Consider the following 22,880-nt stretch of genomic DNA (forward strand, 5'->3'; position numbering starts at 1 on the left):
TGCAGAGCCTCTATCTATGTAAACTCACTTCTGAATAATGGAGGAGGGTCAAAATGGAAGTAAGTGATTTAATTTGAGCACAGAAGAGAGAATTGATCTGTGAATAACGTGCTCTGTTTATGGTTGTGCAAAACGGTACTGCTCTGACCTGGATTCATTTGCTTCAGAGCACAAACCCACTGTGTGTTTTATGGAGCAAATATAAGGTGTTTCTTTTCATGTCATATAAATATAATGATTAAATTCTGCACTTCATCAATAGAATGTATTTGTACATGAATACATACTAGTTTTAGTTTTACACTATGATGAAAAGTAACCACAGTGTTTAAAAAGACTAGCTTTACCACACCCGCATTTTCTTTAATTAAAAACGTCATCATTTCCCTGTCCTTCAATACAATATGTACACCTCTTGAGTCGTATGAATTGATAGAATAATTCAGTACATTACAACATATATACATACCAATGAGTACAATACAAACCATCATCAGGCAGAGGCTTGAAATGGTTTTCTGGTCATTTTCAAGTCTGTAACCTCAGGTTGAGGGATCTGAACACTGAAGTCGTCTGATAAAAGGTTGATGCCCAGCACATCTAATGTGCTAGCACCCCCTTCAGGTAGAGCACTGTGTTGTCCAGTGTTGCTTCTCCATTTAGTAAGAAAATGCCCTTGTGCACGAGAAAAAAGAAAAAGATTAAAGAGGATGAGAAGACTGAACGCGGACAAACATCAGGGAGAGGACAGAAAGATATAAAGGCATTTAAATATCTTAGAAGTATAAGGGAAATAAAGTGAGTCAGACAGTAGGATTCTTATTTCATATTGCTCTCTATCCAGTCTTTGAAGTTGGCTACATGTGTGTAGACTGTATAGAGGTCAGGATCACACTCCCCTTGGTCATAACCAAAGCTCACTAGTCCCAGGATCCTCCATAACCCTTTGCTCTCCCCCTGTACCTGTGTAAAGCCAAGAGGGGGCTTCTGGTCGTTGCTGGCTTGGTTGTCAGAGAGGGCAGGGATGACAAGGATTCCCCCAGTGTCAGAGGGACATATGTTAGATGGTCCATAGTCAGGCTTTTGGCTGGCACAGAGCATATTGTCTGTGACACTGACTGGCACACCGTTACGAGCATACTGCTGCTCACATGGGACTACGTCGGCAAGGTGAACAATCCCAACCCTCGCCCTCTCATCAGCACCTAAACTCGAATCGGGCAGGAGAGACCAGCCTGTAACAAGCCCCTGTCCAGAGGTCACCTCCACTCCCTGGTTTTCCGAGAAGCAGAGGGGCAGTACCTTCTCTCCAATCCTTGCTTTGTCCAGTAACTTAACCACAGCCATGTCAGAGTCGAGAATATTGGGGTCATAGTTTGGATGAACTACAATGGAGGCCACCTAAAGGATAAAAACAAGTTTGTTTAAAAAGAATATTGGAAAACAGGCGAAAGAGATGGGGGAAAAGCTTATTGAACCAGGTAACATTAAATGTGGTTTAGTAAAATGAGTTAAAATGTTGTTTGTGTTTGGATTTTTATGTAATAAACTGACTTAACCACTAAACTAAGATAAAAGGAAATGTAGGGAAGATCTCCAATAGCTTACCCTCAAGTGCTGGAGACCTTTACTATCCCTGTGGTCATCACGATAATGCTTCCCCACCACCACCTTGATCTTGGCTGCATCCACAGGATACACCTTGCCCAGCTCTGTCACACAGTGAGCCGCAACCACCACACTTCTTTGGTTCACCAGAGCCCCGCTGCACACCAGCTGCCAGTCAGAAACCTGATTGTGGTTGCCAGTTCCTGCTTCGCCATCCTTCTTCAGGGACCCTGCCAAGCTGTCTGCCTTGGTCACCTTGGTCTCTATGCCATTGGTGGAGCGGCGGTATATGGCTGCCAGCCAAGGCCAGTGACCCTCTGCTGGCCTCTCTGGGTCAAAGGTTGGATGCTTCCCACACACTGCCAAAGAGGAGGTGACAGGGTGGGAGGCAGACCGTGATCAAGAGGGAGGGTAGGAAGACAGGAAAAAATTGGACTTGAACTGAGACTGTGTGGGACTGTCTTTGAGTTGTTAAGCTTTAAGTTTCGCACAGTCGTGTGAAATATGAGCCCCTAACTCATGAAGGATGAAAGAGGTCTTAGTGCACTGAATGTTTTTTTCTAGATAAGATCATCTCTAAAGATCATAGATCTATCAAATGATAATAAAATGTACTACTGGAGACTCAAACATCTTATCCCCTTCATCACTGGCTGATAAATAAGTTCAGATAAGTAAGTTAACCATATTGCAATCAGAAGTGATGACTCTACCTCCACTGTTTGTTGACATTTGTTATACATGTGTGTAATATCCTTTATCAAAGTTACCAAAAGACCCAACACCTTCCTAGGCTGGGACTAAAAGCAGACTGTCCATGACTAGCAGGCCATTTTGTGATTGGTAAAATACTGACTGAAGGGGCCAGTCTGTCTGATTTCCTTCCACTCTGCACTCAGGGGGAAGTCACTTAAATGAAGGGTGTAGTAAAGAACATGAAGAGTTTCTTTCCTTGAGTGGTTAGTCCTGGTGGTGAAAGGCTCCAAGTACAGTGTAACATTTCTGAGTGAAAGAAGCAGGGGGAAACTATTGCTATTATGGCATCTGGCATGTGTGTAATTTCCTCAAGAGGAGTATACTTACCTTTGACAAAAGTCTGTATTTATTAGTGAACTGAAAAATTATGACTGTAGAAATATTTGACAAAGCCAACAAATGGGAGGACTTGATGTGAACAAATTTCTGACGCAACAAGACTTTCTATGTTCTGAATATGCTGGAAGAATAAGACTGTCTGAAATGAGCTGAAACCAGGTCTCAAGATCTCCAACTAAACTCAGCCTGTCTGTCTGGTTCCACAACAAGAATGGTGTCAAGTTGCTGAACCTATGCAATGCATGCATGGCTGTTATGCAAACAGGATCCTTCACGTAGGGATTGATGACAGGATTGCTGGATATGGAACGTATTTTATCATCATCTGTGCAAATGTGCAAACACTCTTGTGAGAATGCAAATGCAAACATCCTTGACACACCACCTGTGTTGAAACTTTTGCTATTCTCTAAACCAACTGCTTTGACAAAAGATGCTGTTGTTGCTGCTGATTAACCAAGAGCAGACATGGCTGCTGCACATTTGATTACAGCCTGGAGGAAGTCTTCTTTTATGAAAGAGGCTGATGTTTTAAACTCTGTTCTATCTTAAACCCGCTCTACATGTCAGCTGATGGCAGTTAGTAGCTGAGGGAACTCTCACTGAGTAGTAATGAGAGGCTCTCTGGCTGGCAAGAATTCCTAAGAGATGGGTGAATAAGCTGACAAGGTATTGCTCAGTGTCAGCAATTACAGGCAGTGAGTATATTTTTAGAAAGTGCTGCTGTATGTGCCCACAGTGGACATTAATTTCATATCCACATATCAGTTTGGATATGTGGGTTTAAATCAGTTGATTGAAATGTGCATCAGTGTATTTGTTCTGTGTGAGTGTGGTTGTTTCCAGTGGTCCTCTGCTGCCCTCACCTGGTGAACAGGAGACATGACGTCCACTCCATTTCCCTGTCTTCAAGCAAGTGCGGCGAGAGCTGCCTGAGTGTTGGTAGAATGGAGAATGACACTCATACTCTATGTGTGTGTAAAGGTGGTGGAAGCCCTGGGGCAACTGGGGAAGAACTGGAGGGCCTTTAGTGGGGCCGTCAGACTGGAGCTGTCGGCCCATCACAGAAGAGTAGAACTTGTGCACAGGGGTCTTTCTGAGGGGAAAAGACGAGAGTGTGAATAGTAAAAATAACCCTTAGGGTAAATAATACTTTTGAATATGAATGCAGAGAAAATGAACAATGACATGAGAGTAAATCATCAGTCACTAATTGAAATATTACTATACAGTAGACTATACAGTACTTATGGATGTCAAACACTGTTGTGATATGATATAATAATAACACTCGTAAACATACCTGGATGGTGTCTGAGGGGGAAGAACTCTTTGTTTAACCAGCTCTGACACTTTGGGCTCCCGACATGCTACGAATAAACACACACGTATGAACACACACAGGGAACACATACAGTGCATACACCAAAGTCCCATTAACATCTGTTTAGATTTGAATAGAGCAACTGTCAAAAAAGTAGGAAAGAGCTAGCTTGGCTGTGTTTGAAAGAAACAAAACCAGTACTTCTAAGGCATACCGTAATTAAAATTGTTTGTTTCTTTCTATCTAATTTTTAGCAAGAAACAATAAGATGCTGAAATATTCTTTAAGAAATATTCTATCAATACTTTTAACAAAAACAAATTTTGAACTGCCAGGTTTAAAAAAAATTAAATAAATTGGCTCCTGTACAGCATAACTTAGCTTGCCTTTTATCCTTAGTTCTTTAATTTATCAGGAAAGTCAAGCCAATATACAGTTCAGCCACTTAACATTTGGCAAAGAGCAGCACAGCAGACAGACCATCCAAATCCATTAAGAACTAATTAACATTCATAGCTCTAGACTTACGGATTATTGTACTGCAAGAATCATTTACTCACCAGCATTTAACATTAGCATTCAGCATTTATTTAGAATTCAGCATTTTGGAATACTTTACTGACCAGCTATCGTAACTGAGGGTTTGATGGCTGGTTATATCGTGAGAAACCTGTGATCTACAGAAATGTACACCCTCCACGAGTCTCCAAACAGCCAACTGATATCATAATCACTAATTAAGCAAATTTAAGAATCACTGACAAAGCAGATGATAGTACCTCTGACACAGAGGGGTTGTTTTCCACTCCAGGTACCATCTGGCTGGCAGGTACGTCGGGCATCACCACTGAGAGCATAAGAGTGGTTACAGAAGAACTCCACTGTTTCAGGTTCCAACCCTGGCACCACCTGGTGGTAGCCGTGGTAGAAGCGAGGGAGGGGTGGACAGCTTTTCTCTGCAGGAGGGGAACAGACAGTTAGGTGAGATGAAGGCCCGGGAAAAGGTGGGGTACGGTGCAGGTCAGTGAGTGTTTTTCTGAATAAGTCTCTTACCAGTGAAGCTTTGGTTGACGTCTTTCTCCTTTTCTTTTTCTTTCTCCTCCTTCTCCTTATCTAACTCCTCCTTTGTTTTCTCAGCAGGATCCTTCTCTGTCTTATCCTCTTTAATTGTTGGTTTTTCCTTTGGTTTCCCACTTTCCTCACCTCCTGCCCTGTACAGGGTGTACTGTGTAATGTTAACTTTAGTGGGAATGATTTTCCTCCCAGGCTCTGGAGAACCTATGGTATTATTTTCTTTCTTTGTGTCCTTTGTATCATATGTAACTGTGTTGTTCTTTGTCATTTCCAATTCAAATATCTCCACTGTGTTTTCACCCTCAGATATGACCATCCTCAACTTGGTGTCATTAGGGCCCACTTTGTCCGGATCTCTTTTTCCATTCACCTGCTCCTCTTTTCTTTCCTTCTCCTCTTGACCTTTGTCTTTTATCACAACTATTTCTGTGATATCTGTCTTCCCCGTGCCCAGGTTTATGTCTGGGATGCCTTCCTTTTTCTCAGGCGGTTTTGATACTTCAGGTTCCTTCTTTTCAACTGTGTTCAAGCTGTTATCTGGGTCTTTGCTATCCACTTTATCTTTGCTGCCTCCAGTGGGTTTCTCTGACCCAGTATTTCTTTCCTCCTGCTCTCCTTCATTCCTGTCCTCAGTCACAGGTTCCTCTGGAATAGTCCCAGTATATTTATCTTCTCTGTCAACTGCTGTTGTATTCTCATGGCCAGTGTTTATATCTTTCCCTCCAACACTTTCTTTTTCTCCAGTTGTGTTCTCTTGATCCTTGTCTTTAGTTTTGTTGATGTCTTTGTCAGTGTATATTTCTGTCTCTTTGCCTTTTTCTGGCTCTTTTGCCTTATCATTGTCCTTTTCTGCTTCAGTGAGAGTGTTATTCACTGTGGGTAAAGAATATTAAAAAAAAAGATCAGATGCTGATTGCAAATCTTTTTGTTCAAAGTTGGCTCGTCATGTCTCTAGGTACTGACTCATTTTCTCAGATTCTTTAAAAACTGGCATCCTTATAAAAACAAAAGCCAAACAAATTATCTGCAGTGACTCATCCATTCTATCTGGAATAACAGACATTCCAGAGTCTGACCTTTGGTGCAAACAGGAGGAGTCCCACTCCAGGTGTTGTTAGGGAGACAGGTTCTCTGGGAGGTCCCACTGAGTTCATAGGGTTGGTAGCACAGGTACTGTAGTGCAATGAGGACATCATTGGGTCCATAAACCAAGAAGTGGTCCCCATGTGTTGGCTTGGGTGGTAGAGCACAGACTCTTTCCACTGGCACTGGAGACAGGAAAGAAAATCAGGCTTTTAGAAGCTGAAAATCAAGACTTTTTCCACAATCTGCACCATCTCTGGGGCAGTATGTATGCCATCCAAAGACAAGAAAATCACACACATATGACTTTCTCAGATCTTAAAATTGAATTATTTGGTAGAAAAAAACATTTCACATCATTGTCTTACCACACTCTGGAGCAGGCGCACTCCAGGTGCCATCACTCAGGCAGATGGCAGTACGAAACCCCCGCAGCTCAAACCCAGGGTCGCAACGGAAAGTGATTCGTGCCCCTGAGTGGTGGAAAAGACCCTCTGTGGATCCATGGGTGGGCACCGGAGGCCTGCGGACATCCCACCACTAAATGGAAAGACAGGCATGCACAGTTTATTTATGAACACATGTTGTCTTATTTTCCTTTTTCTTGACTGAATTTAAAAGGTTATGATGCATGGAGAATTTAGGAAGCATCTCTAGCATCCCTTTAACATCATTTTATTGTACCTCCCTGCAGTAAAAGACCACACAAATAGACCATCAGTGCATTCATTGCCTTCTGGTGTTTGCAGGTCAGACAGGTAGTCCCACAAAGTCTCAGTTCTCAGACTCATTACTCTTAATTTAAAAATATCCAGAGCTTTAAAAGCATAGCCTGCTCCCTTAGAGGCTCATTAATGAATAATTTCACCCATTGTGGCAAAGTGTGAACAGTTCACAGCAAGACTTGAACACACAGCTTGTAAATGAGGAAGAAATAGATGCAATAAAAGAGCTTTAGTCAAACTGTTCAATTTTCCAGTGTTGTAAAAGTGGATTTTATGAAGTGTGGTAGTAAAGATTGTTAATGTGGTTGTAGAAGACAGTGTGCAACTCTGTTATATATCACCCTACTGCAAAACAAAACTATCCATGTCAGACATGCAGAAATTATTGTGTATTTCCTTTAGGATTTTGTGATGTGCTGTGTCTGTGTGAGTGAAGTATCTGTTTCAGTGTTAAAGGCAAACAGAAAAATGTGCGTACGAATGTGTTGCGGTTGGATGCCTGCACCACCCACAACTGAGTTCACAAAAATTCAAACACACATGTTAACAGAACAGTTATCATACCATTACAGCATTCTCTGTGAGAGGGTCCCTCAGGAGGTTTTCTGTGTTGTTGACTTTAAATTAACTTTAAATTGGGTCAGATCAGTGAAATGCAATGTCTGTGGTTTTTGTAGCTCTAAACCAAGGAACTCTCCCTATAATCTGGGCGTTTGTGCCTTACGCCATTTCTAAACTTCTGTCCCTTAGGGGATGGAGAATTCTGTTGGCCAACCAAAAGTGGAAAAGTAAACTGCAGCTGACCTCCTTTGAATGCATAAAAAAGCACCCTGAGGTGTTGTGGGCATTCTTGTGTTTTGCTAAATGATCCATTTTTCATGTCAGATTGTGTCCACAGACATAATGAGATGAGTCTGGTGTTATTAGGGAGGAATGCTAACACCGTGCGCATAATGACACATGCTGTAAGTAAATCATCATTCCTTTCATAAATGCCTTGGAAGCTATGTTGAATACTGCACTCCAAAAACAGATTATACTCAAGAATAGATTAAACTGTGCCAGGGAGGCAGAAGAGAGGAGAATTTATTTCCCATCTCGAGTTTCTATGATAACGTGTCAGATTCTCTCATACAGAATGAGTTTTAGCTCAGGCTCAGAGCAGATGACAGGTTGATTATTGCAGACATAAAATATGGCCAATGTCAGGTTCATACTTAAAATTCTCATGTGACTCTGTGGCAGAAATGTAGACTACATTTCCTCTACAAAATGCAAGACATTAACGTTATTCCAGCTCTCTTCCATTAAAATTAACAGCTGAGGATTCCTCAGGGGAATACAGATGAATGCACACTGTTTGGAATGAAACTCCTGCCTTTTTTTACAGGTGTCTCCTCCAGTGGAAAAGCTGGCTTGTGTTATAGAAGTACAATTGTTTCACCATTAGTTTCATCGGCTCAAATTTAAGCCTGAAAATGAACCCACAAGGAAAAAAGCAAGCGGGGTTCAGGAAGTCTGTTTTTGCAGGATCTTAAGGGAGGTGTATTGGGTACAAAAACACAAGTTAAGGTCCAGACACCCATAAATATATGACCTTGTAGGCCAAAATGATTCCAGCCACACCCTGAAGGAGCAGTACCTCCCATGGTATATGGAGCTGGTATCTTCAGAAACCAAATTGGTCACCAAACTCAGAAAAACAGTATTTATTTTTGCTCTTTTTATCCCTGTTTTTAGTTTAAAGCAAATATATTTGTATGGTGGCATTCTGGATTTGCAGCCCTTCTAGTGACATTTATTTCATATTTCTTGAAATGCTGATTTGCCAAAACCATACATGGATGGACAGGGAAAGGCAGCTGGCCTGAACCCAGTCCAAACCACAGACCTCTCCCTTGTGACAATGAATCACCGCCTGCCTCGGGGTAGCAACAACAATAAAAAAAAAGGCTTTCAGGAAGAAGTCAGTTCTCAGTAAGTCTGCTGTAACCAGGCGTGTCTGATTTCAGATTAAATTTACGAAAATAATTCTGGGATTTCGTAAGTGTCAATACAATGAGATGCATGTCTTTCAAATGTCTCGTGAGATGGAAAATTAAAGTCATGCTGCAAAGACTGTGATTAGAACCATTTTTTTTTCTTTTCCCACTTCCATTTTCCCCCAAAATATTAAATATAAGCATTTTTCAAGGATGATCATACTACAGGGGCTTTAGTTATGTTGCAGACTCACCATTTTCACACCTCTTGCCTGTGTAGCCAGCCAGACAGGCACAGTGGTAAGTGTAAGAACTGTCCAGGATGCAAGTCCCATCATGCAGGCAAGGAGAGGAGCTGCAGGCTGTGAACATACAAGTGTATGCCGTTAGGGTACAAAAAGAAAGAAATACTGTATTTATCAGCAGCAGAATCTGTATGCCAAAAGGAATGGCTGTCCACACCAGGCTACATCAAGGGATTCATATTCAAAGCTGGTGCCATTTAAATGACATTTTCACTTTCCATCTCTAAAGGTGTGTGGGTATTTCTACATAGTAAGCCTCTGTTTACTTTTACTAGATCTGGCTTTGCCACTGGTAACTTACGTGTGTGTGTGTGTGTGTGTGTGTGTGTGTGTATGTGTGTGTGTTTGAGTTTTAAACCTTAAGAGTGAGAACATTTCTGGAAAGTCAGGATATTTTGGCCAGACCTCAAATTCTCAATGGTCCATTAGCAGGCCTTCGCTGAAATATATAGGTGTCAGTCAATGCCATATTAAAGCTTTTTATTATACACTGGGCTCTGACCAGTGTAAAGAAAGAAGTGTGGAAACTTATTTCTTGTTTGTATTTGTTGGGGCCCATGTCTCCAAATAACCCCTTTGTTCACTGACTGTGACTTTACAGATTACTTTTATTTATTGTCTGTAAAGTAAGGACACATTCTAGTTGTCTCTCTTGTTTTCCTTCGGTTTTAGGTTTGGGCTATGGCTGGGGCAAGGGGTTAGGATTTGGAGTAGCAAATGTTTTTTGTTTTTCAGTTGTCGCTGGTATTTGACCTACCTGAGTTCTCCTGAAAAGTGGCGAAGAATCCGTCAAAATTCTTGTAACCATCAGACACAAAGAGTATGTGTAAACTATTGCCAGAGCTCTGAATTGGGGCAGGCCTGCTGTTCCCACAAAATCGACCAATAACACCTGAGTTGATGCTGTCACCGTCTCGAACCTCCACGTAATCATAACGACAAGAATGGTGAAACTCCAGGCTCAGCATCATAAACCTGTTAGTATGAAGATGAGTATGAAAAAAGAAGGATATGAAACGCTGCAAAACTAATATTTGGAAATTATTTTTGCTGTTCATCATTTTCACCTTCAGACATTATATGAATATGATGGTAATATGGTGAATAGACTGTATTTATATAGTGCTTTTCAACTCTGAAGAAGTGTTCAAATTTGTTTACACTGAGTTCATAAAGCACTTCTCACTTCTATCACACACTCTCTAATGATACATCAAGGGCAATTTGGGGTTCAGAATTTTGCCCAAGGATACTTCAACATGCAGACTGGAGGGGGTCGAGGATTGAACCACCAACCTACTGATTAATGGATGACCTGCTCTACCTCCTGAGCCATAGACACCCCAAACTAACTGAAGGGATTTTTTTGTGAGTGTGTAAAAGGGACTGTTGTGTTTTCGTGTTTTCCCAGATTATGAGAACACCTGTGTTCCCTGGCAGTGCCGCACCAGCTGGCATCACAGTACCAAAGCTTTAAAATCTTCAGCCAGCAAACAAGTAATGAACAATAATGACAGCTAATGCGTATATTAACAGCTGCTGAAGGTGATTTACCCACTATTACATGACTTAATGTTGCGTTAAATGTGTCTCATTTTTAGCAGGTACTGCAACAGTTAGTTTAGATTAGATTCAGTTTAGATTTTTGCTTTTTTGTTTTTATTTATAGTGTTACAAAGATTTGTCAGAACAAAGCTCCTTCCAGCAGTAAAGAAGAAAAAGAGTCACCTGCAATCATGACCAAGACAGGTATAGACAAGTAAGATCACATTATCACTATACCCATTGACTCTACCCCAACATCATGTGGGCAAAGATTCAATATTTGAGATAAAGCACGCTTGGCAGCAAAAAAAGGAAAGAGTAAGCACAACAAAAGACCAAAAAGAGATGCTTATCTTTGGATTTGTGGCTTTGGCAAGCTTTAGGGACTTCTTCAGAAATTGCTCTCCCCTATATTTAATAGATCAGTTATCATCAACACTCATTATGTGTCCATTAAACAGCTGAAGTGCACATATGAATGCCATTACATTTATGGATTTGGCAATAAGTGCTTCTGATAAACAGCATCCCTCGTCTAAACAGGAATCTCATTATTTTAGAACTGTGCTCATTAAACATCTATAAAATATGAATCCTGAATAAACATGTTGATTGCACAGTGTTATTTCCAAAACAAGTTGTACAACTAGTAATTACTGGTACTAAATTTCTAGGTAATGCCAAAACATCCTTCGTGTGCTTCAGAATATTCAGAAGGAGTGGCTTTGATGCCTGTTTAAATGTGAATTTAAATGACTAAGATAAATTTACACACTTTCAGTTCATGAGCTGTGTGGTTTGGCTGCAGTGAAAGTGTGACATTGAGATGACTGCCAGCTGAATTAGGAAAAACACAAAGGAGTCTCCTTTCCCCTTCTCGCCGATTAGAGATGTAATCTCCTGGAACAGACATGAAGGACTGATGATCTTTAAACAAGACAATGGCATGCTCCCAAATCCTCTAATTTTATTCTTTATCATAGACCCTTGGGTCAGGGAAGCTCAGACTAATGAGATTTACGGTAATGCTAAATGTTAGCCTGCAGCAGCACCTAACAATTAATGCCAGTTGTATTCGGTAAATATGCTGCCTGTGATGAGAGCGTATACGACGCACCGCAGTTAAAGACGGAGAAATATAAGAAAACCCTGCCAGTAATTCCCCAGTGGCTCAGGCACACATGTATAACTTTCCATTAGTCTATCTCTGAGCACAGCAGTGCTATTTCATTTTAGGAGTTTTGTTGGATTTATGTCACAAACTGTATAAACATATAGAAAATATGACATTTATGACAATTACTAGTTGAGCTCATAGTGACATTTGTCTGCACAGAATGGATTTGGCCTCGCAGTCTATGTATGACATGGTTGCTCATGGTTGTTAAGTTTAATGCAAAGCTTTATACATGGAAGAAAAAATGCTTGGGATCATTAAATGGCTTTTATGCACATAACAAACCACTGCCGTGTGCACTGTATGGAGCTTTTGTCCCTGTACAAATGCTCGCCTATAAAATGCTGTATGTGTAATGGAGAAAATGACAGAAATAGAAAGCTATCACAGGACTGAAAAGTAATAACCTTCATGAAAAAAGAGGGTGTTGTGGTTTCCAAACTCTGCTGTAGACTTGCCATCAGAGCACGACATACATCTTGCAGAAATATCTGAACCGAGAGGAAATTTGACTGAAGTGGGCCAGTCTTTAATAACTATTACAGATGGACAATGACAATCCCAAAAACTGAAACTTTGATGCCAGATTAAACTGTAGTGACTTGGACTTTACTGACACAAAGATTTGCTATATTCTTCAGTTTCCACAGGCACACATTCATCTGTAAGCTGTAGTCATTATGCCCACATCAGCTACTGTTTGTTCACTTTTTGGGACTTCGGGGATTCTTCAGTAGAAAGTAGTAGAACTGTTGACAGCGAGGTATGTGAATTATTCAGAATAACTAGGACACTTTGCTGTTGACTATTTTTATGTCATCTTTAGCCACGTCAGTGGAGTGGCTCTTGGGATAGCAATGTTGATTTATCTTGTCAGTTAGCCCACTACTTAGATCTAGATTAAAAATGGATGGATTGCAGCGATATTTTGTACAGATATTCATGGTCCCCAGAGAACGAATCCTAATAATGTAGATGGTGCACTGACCATTGTGCAAGCTCTAACACAAGGGTCCAAATTAGTCCAACACTTTGTTTTTGATGAAATGCCTCTTCTCATCAGCCTCAGCTGTAATTTGTGTTCAGTGCTATTGTTAGTATGCTAACAGGATAAATGTTATACCTCCTAAACATCATTATGTTAGTATTGTCATCGGTAGGATATACACTAAAGTTTAAGCTAAACTAAAGTTAGCATTTAGCTCAAAGCATGGCTGTGCTTCAGTAGAATGAATATTACGTTGCTGATGTTACCTAACTGATATTACCTCAGTAATCTGGACAAAATTTGGAAATGAGGTCCACTAAACAACCAAAGAAGCAGAATGTTTATGATTTTACCTGAGTTCTATAGTAAAGGGACGGTCCACTTGTATGGTCCACTCACACCGAGCATTGTTGGGGTAACTTTCCAGCACCAAGTGGCCCTGTCGCTTACGGAGCACCCCTCCACACTCTGAAAAACACAGGAATTCCATTTTGGAAAGATGTGTAGGAATGAGTTTCTATTTAAATTTCATAGGTTGTTAATTACATTTTAATTATGATTCTGAGGGTCTACATTCAGCTGCTTTGGTTACCATTCAAACCAGAAGTAATTACATTTGAGTCTCCAAAGGGACTGTAAAAGCCCTCTGTTGTGCTCAACAACATAAAGAAACATAAACACAATAAGTATAGGGACAACAAAGACTTTCACCAGCCTTTCCCAGTTTCTGCTTTTAATTAAATGTATGCCTCTCGTGGCTCTCATGCCTCTTGGGGGAATATTTGCATATTGAGAAAGCTATAGTCAGTGTCCAAATGTTGCATATTAAATTGTTTTATGGGATTCCTGAATGTTGACTCTGACTTGTCATTCTGCTCCCCATGGAAACCCTCCTGGGCATAAGGCAGCTTTCCAAGTTGGCACAGAAGACAAATCAGCAGGGAAGGAAAGAACATATAGTACACAGTATTCATTCCACTATAGAAAAAAAAAAATTATATTGAAGCCATGTAGGATTTGTAATTAGGAGAATGAAGGGACTTACTCATGCAATCTCCACCAGACCAGCCAGGCCGACACTCAGCACAGTATTTGCCAGTAATGAAGAAGTCATCCCTAGGGCCCCACGTCCCATTGTTACAGCGCTTACAGTTTTCAAATATACTGCAACCTGGAAGAAACAGAGCCAGAGGAAAAATGACAGTAAAGCAGGAGTAACACTGATATGCCAGAACACAAAGGATTCAAAAGAGCTGTTATTGTCAGACTTGGGAACACTTTGCATTAACATATGTTTCCTTTATTTTAGTTCTGGTGAACACATTAAGCAAATCTTTCATTAGAACAGAACACAGCACAAACATATTGTGGCTTCCTGAAATAGAACTGTGAAGAAAACCCCATGAAATGGTTTCCTGGGTGGATGGATTTTTACTTAAGAGGCTGTTCTGTCCATGGGGAGTTTAAGAGCAACATCTAACCTGAGTAAAGGTATGAATTTTGGGTTAAGGATGTACACATGAGAATTTATGTTCGTCCGCAGAGGGTTGGAGTGCATTTTTTTAGTTTTTTAACAGTAGAATGTGACATACAGGTATCCATTTAATTCTGAACAGCTGTTTTTTCCCCATAAAGGAAAACATGAGTACATTCAAGCTGTGAGGAAAACATGACATACTTCTATAGGAGAATGGTATGTGGGAAAATGACTTGAAGAAAACAAGAGTTGAGCTGCAGCACATGTGTCCAGAGATCTCCAGGTAATTGTATTTTCACACACTTTATATGCTTTACGCAAACAGAGATGTGCTCATCTTGGACTATAAAAACACACCGATTTACAACGATTTCATTCACAAATCAAAGTTCCAAGTGTGATCATACACTCCTGCACTCTGCCAATTCAAGAGGATTCTGCCAGTAAGAGAGGAGCAAGAGAGGGAGCCAATGCGAAGTTGGCCGGGTAACAAATTAGATCAGACACAAATGCAGAAGTTATTTTCAGTCTTTCTGTCACACTGTTTTTCATGCTACAATGCTAACAGCTGTGCAGCACTTAGTCTTTCACAAAGTATATGGTAGATTTCCAAGATAGACCCAAGTCTTGTAAGCTGAATCAACAGATGTATACTTTACAAAGACAATGCAGAAATCATTGTCATTGAATGGGAGCACTCATATCCATATTCACAAAGTTTCTACCTGGATGGATGATGCAGGGGTCACACTCATTGATGGCGTTGCGACAGCAGGGCACAGCGTAGCCCACCGGAGTCCCCTGGATTGGGCATTTACAGCGGATGACATCATACTCACAGCAGCCCCTGCACATAACGTTCCATTCTGGGCCTGGGCAGTGGTTGTACAAGTACCTGTAATCTAAACAAGACGATGTGTCAGCGTCAGTAATTCAGCAATATCACTCAGACACGCTGGCAGGAAACATTTGTTTATGTAACCATTATTTCATAAGTGGACGGAAATAGAGAGGAAGATGACTCAAACGGGGAGAAAATATATCAGATGTAATATTTGGCCTTGTGGGAAAATGTGAGCAGACATGCATTATGGTCAGCAGAAGCCCAAGCAGAAGTGAAAGGATTCTGGCAAGTTCAGTGTTTATCCGAGCTGCTGCTCTCTGGTTATTTCCACTGCCATATGGTTGCAAGCTCCTCTTCAGGGAACCGCAAGTCTCTCAGTAGTTTGCCTTCTCTGTGTGTTCTCATACCATATTACATCAGACAACATGCCACAATGGTAAAGTAATTGTTAATGAAAAGAGAATCAAATCATTAATCAGAGTGTGCTTTACCAACCCAAGTGTAAACCCCGACCTTCTTTTTTGTAAAGTTTCTACCCAGTAAATGAGATGCTTAATTGGATTGGAAACCAGTGATTCAAGGAGCTTTGAGCCTGAGTGGTTATGATTATGTAACAGTGGATTTAAAAGCTGAAACAGACAAGTGGAAATTCTCTTGTGGCAGATGTGGACGGAGAACTAACAGAAGCTGCACTTTAAACTTGGCACCATGTCGTTGCAGCAGCTTGTACGTGCCCTCCCTCCAGCCCTGCGATCATAATAACTCCTCATGCCCTCAGCCCTAGACTCCCACCATGTATTCTTCCTGTTCCTCTCCTCTGAAAAGCACGCAGACACGCTTGCACGCTGGTTTTATTTGCAAAGGCGTAGTTGCACACCAGATTTATTCACAGTTTATATGGGTTTGGTGAAACCAAGAAAATAAGGCACGCAAACGCACTGACGCACAAAAGCAACAAGAGCAAGTGATTAATCTCTTAGCGGTTGTTTGCAGACGGTCAACTAGAGAGAAGAAGAGCAGATGTCTTGGAATGCTGTGAGTCGTCCCTGTTGCCCTTCCACATTAATGATATCATAAATTGTAATTTCAGTCCAGCCACAATCTGGCCTCCTCTTCAGCTATTTCTCCATGAAGACACAGTGAGGTATGACATACACGCTGACATTAATCAAACTGAAAGTAGGTTGTGCAGCGCCACTAGGTCAACTTTAGTGCGGGTCTCTTAAGGACAGAGTTTGTGCTTCATAAAGCTGTTGCAGGCTGTTTTATGATTCCTGTCTGTTCCTAGCATCATTTATTGTTTTTGATAACATGGGCTCACCTTCATTTGTGTACTAACCTTAAACCATGTTCAGCAAGCCTGTGACAACAAGGTGGTCAGCCTGCTCTGTCTGTGCCGTGCTCTCTGTGTGGTAGACCTCAGGATCACTGATTTCATCACTGAGAACCAGGCACTTACACAATGCCCATGCTGCCACAGTAACCACCAGTAATAGATTCCTGTGGTTAAAAATGAATGTGAACTTAAGACCTCTCAGCTTTGTTTTTTGAATCAGCGCTCATGTTCTTGCATTGTCTTCTCTTGTTCAGCTTGGTCTGTCTCCATAAAAACAACAACAAAAAAGTTCATGGTTTTTGTTCAGATTGTCTTTTCTGTGGATTTATTTTGACCATGTGTGAGAGCCACAAAAATCCATGGCATGGGCATGGCTTGCATGTTTAGGGAGATGTCTGTTGAGACAAGATGAAAGCTGAGTGCAAAGAGTGGGATTATGCACCGTACTGTGAGAAAAGTACAAACAGATATAAGCAATAGTGCAGGCAGCAAATAAAAACAAAACAAAGGTTTAGCCACATTCTTACCTAAAACTGTCATTTTCCTCAGTATGCAATGTTCCAGTAAAATCAATTTAAAAGACAAAAAATCTAGCCCAGGCTTTTAGCAGCACTGCACTGATTTAGAATTACATTCATGTAACACTATTAGACTTGTGGCCAGTTAATAAAAAATATAAATAAAATAAAAATCAATGCAGCAGATCCAGGGATATCATCTTTGTTAATTCCATGCATTTGTTTTTCTTGTTAACACCTGGCGCCTTACTCATGAAATATTAAAGCTGCTAATTGTTTGATTACAGTCGCCTGACTTTGTCTGCACAGCACAAGTCCAACACAACTCCTGCTCTGTTTTCACTCATGTACATTAAAATGCATGTGGAAGCAACTACATTTCAAACAACTATGACTTTTGTTATGATTCCAACGTGACCCTAATTATATAAGTTGGACGCTGAGGATTGTCAAACAGGAGACTCTGGATAGACTAAGGCCACTGCCAACTGTGTTACAGACCAATTTTACTCCTCTATCTGTAAACTGCTGTTGTTTGTTACCCTGCGATGTGTTTAAAAGGTGTCATGCCCACCACATGGGGATTGAGAGGTGTTGACACAATCTCCCCTCCTTATGGGACAGCTTTTCTGCTTCCTCACTGAAGTCTGTAAAGGACACTGGCTGGAGAGACTGTGAAACCTGATTTATGGAACATCAACATGAAAGGGTCAGAAGACTTTATGAGCTGGTCTGGTAATATCATTACACGGATCGCTGCTGTGTGTCTTGTCCTTCAACAGAGATTTGACATCTTGTGGTTGCAAATGCCCGCAGTACACTCCTACCAGAAGGCCCTGATTTAGAATAAAATAACAAGGGCTGGAAAATCGTCTTTTGTTGGGCCTCAGATGGTCAGTGACATGAAAGTATGTGCAGTTAGGACAGGGTTAGGTTCCAGGCTGCCATAAGCTTTTTTTCTCTATGCTCCTCCCTGTGGTAAATGAACACAGGCAGCAGAGTTTTCATTCTCACATACAGATTCAGGCTGTTGACCTCCAGTTCTGCTGATAAGGCTGTTGTGTTCTTCTCTGAACCGTGACTCCCCCAGTGCTGGACACATGCTGGCATGCATCTTTATTTTTCAGTGTTTACTGATTTACAACTCTGAAGATCATTTTTACATAGCTGTTCTTTGGCTCACAGCTTGGCAATTTGCATGAATTCGGCACTACGCTTACCGCCTTGTAAAAACACATCTGCGAGGCTTCCAGGTCAACACCTGCAGGTAACTACACACTGGACAGTAACAACTTCAAGTGGGGTTTTACAGGAGTTTAGGAAGGTCTGAACAGGTGTGGAAGTGAACACTTACAGGGGGCGAGCCTAAAAGCGAGTGGGCGTCTGTGCAAGCATTAGTGCATGCACTGTGCTGTGTTTTCTGCAAGCACAAACACCATGAAAACTGATTTGAATGTGAGGGAAAAAAATGGCACCACCATGCAAATTTCATACCATTATCATTATCATTATGCTCTGTTCCCGGACCTGTAATTTAACCCAAGACTGCGGTTGTGCTGTGTGCCCCTGGCTTGTATTTAATGATAAACTGGAAGTGTTGACAGTTGTCAGAGAGGTAACAAGGAAGATATTCATCTGATTACAAAGTTTGCTTGTCTGTTGTGCCTCATGGCTGTTTAGCACCTTTTCTATCCAACTTGTCTTATTTTTTTGTGGTTAGGTATGTGTGATGGTTTCCACAGTGCACACATAACTAGTATTGTGTGTGTGTTTGTGTGTGTGTGAGAGAAAGAGAGAGAGAGAGAGAGAGAGAGAGAGAGAGAGAGAGAAGACACTGGCACAAAGCCATATAAACACAGTTTAACAGCAGATCACAAGCAGGTTTTTTTTCCCCTCAGTTTTGTAGCTAAGTTCAGTGTGGGTTGTTTGGCTTTTCTGGTCTTATGTAAGTGGTATCTGCTTTTTCCATTCCAGATGTTGAGCTCTTAAATGTAAGCCTCAACATGCATGTCAAGAAGCCATAGAAATCAAAATAGGAATGATACAGGCATCATAATAGATGCCCTGTTGCTTGGTGTAGACCTCTGTGTGTCACAAAAGCGCTTCCATCCAATCAGAAGCTCCACAGGCTCATGTTATTAGTCAGTGTGTCTCAGCTGCACACTACTGATGTGGATCCAGAGACTGACATCATTATCACCGGGGGCAGAACAGTGGTCACGGAATACCACATCACGTGACCTCGTCTCCAACCATACTGCCCTCTTGGCCCACTGACCTGTTGGAGAGCCACATCACATCCCGACTTAAGCCGAGGACAAACTATAAAACACTCTTATCATTGTTCATTTTTCTTACCTTAAAAAAGTACTCTGTGTGCAAATATAAAGCACACAGATATACATAACTGTTCCAGAAGGCCCGGAAAAGCAGCACTATTGATAAATGGCTACATTGGAAATGTGCTGCAGGTGCTGAATTTGACCTTGCAAGTGACTCATAAAGCCTGTATCAGCTGTAACGCTGTGCCATCATTTTCTGCAAGCAACTTCCTCTGAACTCAGCTAAGAATAAACCCCAACGGTCAGCATCTGCTTTTTAATTTGTTGTGATTTCACATTAGCATCCACATTTCACCCAGTTCACTTTTACAACCAAGCATAGCAAGTCTCAGATAACCTGTATAATTAAGCTCTAATATGATATCCAAATGTTATCAGAAACGCAGCTGGAGTCTGCAGTCTGTGGCATTTAAACCGGATATTGTCTAGTTTGTCTTTTTCTTGCTCACTGCTCTGAAACTGTATCTTATAGTACTTGTCTTGTCTTGCCAGACACCATTGAGCTATTTTTAACTCCAAACAAATACAGCTACATACAGTGCAGTGTGCAGCCCAGTGAGAACTTTAGGATGAGTTCAAAATGCTTATCAAAAACACTTTGCATATTCCTTGCCACTAAATCATTAGGTCGTACTTGTTCTCTGCTGTAATTAAGAAAGAACTTCCCTGTGAGGAGACTGACAAATTACAGTATATCCACTACTTAATAAATAGTTTCCTCCTGACAAAATGGCGCTTATTTCACACCGATGTATCATGGAAAAATAGTTGTTTTTACAGCAGCTGTGAGTGCACGCGTGCGTGTGTGTGCTAGTGTATAATTCCTTTTGCCTACTGCCCACAGCAGCTGTCTGGTATTTCGAGGTTGGACTGATTTACCTATCATGGAAGAGGGAAACTCCCAGGGGAGGTCTGCGGGCATTGCGTAGCTGAATGAAGCCTGATCCCAAGCGCTGATCCCTGTGCTCGTCCTGTAGATTGCTTTAAATAAACTTTCCTCCACCAGGAAACCTCACACCCAATGAGATATCCTATCAAACTATTACCCAGTTTGGTGAAATGGTATGTACACACACACCAATATGTAGGTCAAACAGGAGTCTGAGATGTGCACATTTGTTTTCAAGATTTAGCCCCTAAACTTGGAGTGAACTCTTGAGTCTGATGTCTGACACACTACTTTTCCAAATGCTCAATCAGAGGCCATGTTTTTCTTCTTGTAACTAAACTCTCAGCCGAGATTTCACTTTTTCCACTCTAATATCATTACTTTAACATCAGTCTCTGTTTCCTACTGCCCACTACTCAGAAGCCCTGGCAGTAGACTTAAGTTAAACACACCATGAGGAGAGTGTGTCAGTAGAACAAGAACATCTCAAGATTCATGTAGGTGGGAGATCCTGAACAGGAAACCGTACATAGATCAAAAAAAAAAAAAAACAACTGCTATGCTTTTGAAAAAAGGAAAGTATTTTAGGTTGCTCAATAGAAAACATCTCTCATCAGCTGATTATATACGATTACAAAACAAGCCGTGCTGAGAGTGACTCAGCTGACAACAACATAAGTAGGTAAATCTGCCAGAAGTCTCTTAATCACAGGAGTTTAACACAGCTGTGCTCTGCCCAGCCCTTTGCCACATTCACCAGCATTACAAATTAAAGGTATTAATTTACCCAGTGGAAGCCGTGCGAACAGGAATCAGGCAGAGGGCAGAGGTTTGGTTATGGGAGTCTTGGAGACGGTGCACAGTTATTCACATTGCCGCAGTGAGCGTGATTGACTCAAACATGACTCATGTCTTCCTGCTGCAGTTCAAGTGGTCACCCAGGGTAAACAGGCAGAGTCGATCTTCATCGATGAGGGAACTCACCCACAACACTTTCACACAAATGGGATAAGGAGCCAGGATTCAACAGCCCCATTAAGACTCCAACCGCCTTATTTTACCTCAAGGAATGTGTGGTAACATCCAACTGTTGTTTCTTTCTTTCTTTTTTTTTAAGAGTAGAAAAACAACATCACTTTAATTTCACACAAAGAACAACAGCAGTGAGTAGAAAGATTAGTATGAAGATCACAGAGCCCTTTTTTAATGGGACAATAAACAAACCCACACAGGACAACCCCTCACTCTGTATATCACAATAAAAGTTGTAAAGACAAAGATTCCACAAACTTGACTGTGCTGTTTTTCTTTGCTGCTTCTGTAAAGAAAAAAAAGCTAGTTTTTACATCACTGCTCCTCTGTGGGTCTTCTTTTACAAGCCTTGCTGAGTGCTGTTGTGCTCTTAAAGGACAGAAGGGAAGAGGGGATGGAGAGAGTGCTGATGCCAGCTTTTTGAGAACAAAGAACATAAACCAAGAGGATGTGAGATAGCAAAGGGAGAGGGAGGAAAAAGTAAAGGTAAAGTCTTTGCCAGTGCCTTACCGTAGGGCCAAGCTCTCCCTTGGGGTAAGGAGATGAGGATGAGGAGGGATATGAAGAGGAAGCAGCCTTCCTTCCCAGAGGTAAAGGTGCCGGACCAGGGGGTTGTGCGGGTGCCCCCATGGGTTTGCCCCAGCTGCAGTCTCGGTCCCGCAGACAGCATGCTGCAGTCTGGAACTCTGTTTACTTTCTGAGCTCAGCTGACATCACCTTCTTTCGGCCCTTCAGTCCTTCCCTCCCCCTCCCTCCATTTCTCTCTCTCTCTCTCTTTCTCTCTCACTTTCTTTCTCCCTCAGTTTCTCTCTCTTTCTCTGTCTCTCTCTCTCTCACTTCTCTCTTTGGCTTCAGGTTACAGCCCAGCCTCGCAAAGGAGTTCCACTTGCAGTGGTCTCCCGAAAACTCCGCTCAGAGGACGACGTCACTGCTCGTGAATGAATGCAGGCTCCAGCGTTTTATGCTTAACTCATTATGGTGTCACACACACACACACAGAGAGAGAGAGAGAGAGAGAATAAGGGGAAGCACATAACAACAGTTTATGTTCTACACTATATGCGGGCCACACAAGGCCAATGAAGTGTTGATAGAATTTGTGCCTGCTTTGCTATTTATGTGATCATGTCTAAAAAATCTTGAAGTCAGTGTTATTCAAGTTCACACCTAGCTAAGCCTGAAAACAGCAGCTGTGTGTAGTCTCAGAGGGCAGCATGTGTTTAACAATAGCATGTGAATATTGTCTTTCTTGCTGAGAGCTTTATACCAGTCTAATGTCTGTAGTCTAAATGTGAAGCTACAGCCAGGAGGACTAGCTTAGACTAGACTGGAAGACTGGAAAATGGGGGAAACAGCTAGCTTGCCTCTGTCCATGAAACAAAAATTAATCAACCAACACTTTAGGACCGAGCTTCGACTGTGCTTAGACTCTGTTTCCTCCTGTTTTCGGTCTTCATGCTAAGCTAACCAGCTGTTGACTACATATTCAGATCTTCTCATTTAACTCTTGGCCAGAAAGTATATTTTCTAAAATAT

The 22,880-nt window shown here is 41.4% G+C and overlaps 1 protein-coding gene across 1 annotated transcript; it reads right to left on the reverse strand.

The window, feature by feature from the left end:
- Positions 1–338: 338 nt before the first annotated feature.
- pamr1b (peptidase domain containing associated with muscle regeneration 1b) lies at positions 339–22,333 on the reverse strand. Its single transcript, XM_018664077.2, has 16 exons — positions 21,855–22,333; positions 15,109–15,285; positions 13,952–14,077; positions 13,260–13,374; positions 9,954–10,171; positions 9,146–9,253; positions 7,256–7,267; positions 6,869–6,872; positions 6,553–6,707; positions 6,178–6,369; positions 5,081–5,974; positions 4,807–4,983; positions 4,007–4,073; positions 3,570–3,799; positions 1,609–1,967; positions 339–1,401 (listed from the first exon to the last, which is right to left on the reverse strand). The coding sequence occupies exons 1-16, from the start codon at positions 22,012–22,014 to the stop codon at positions 820–822; spliced, it is 3,576 nt and encodes a 1,191-aa protein (XP_018519593.1). The 5' UTR covers positions 22,015–22,333; the 3' UTR covers positions 339–819.
- Positions 22,334–22,880: the final 547 nt, after the last annotated feature.

Source organism: Lates calcarifer, linkage group LG10, assembly GCF_001640805.2.
Source record: "Lates calcarifer isolate ASB-BC8 linkage group LG10, TLL_Latcal_v3, whole genome shotgun sequence".
Lineage (NCBI taxonomy): Eukaryota > Metazoa > Chordata > Actinopteri > Centropomidae > Lates > Lates calcarifer.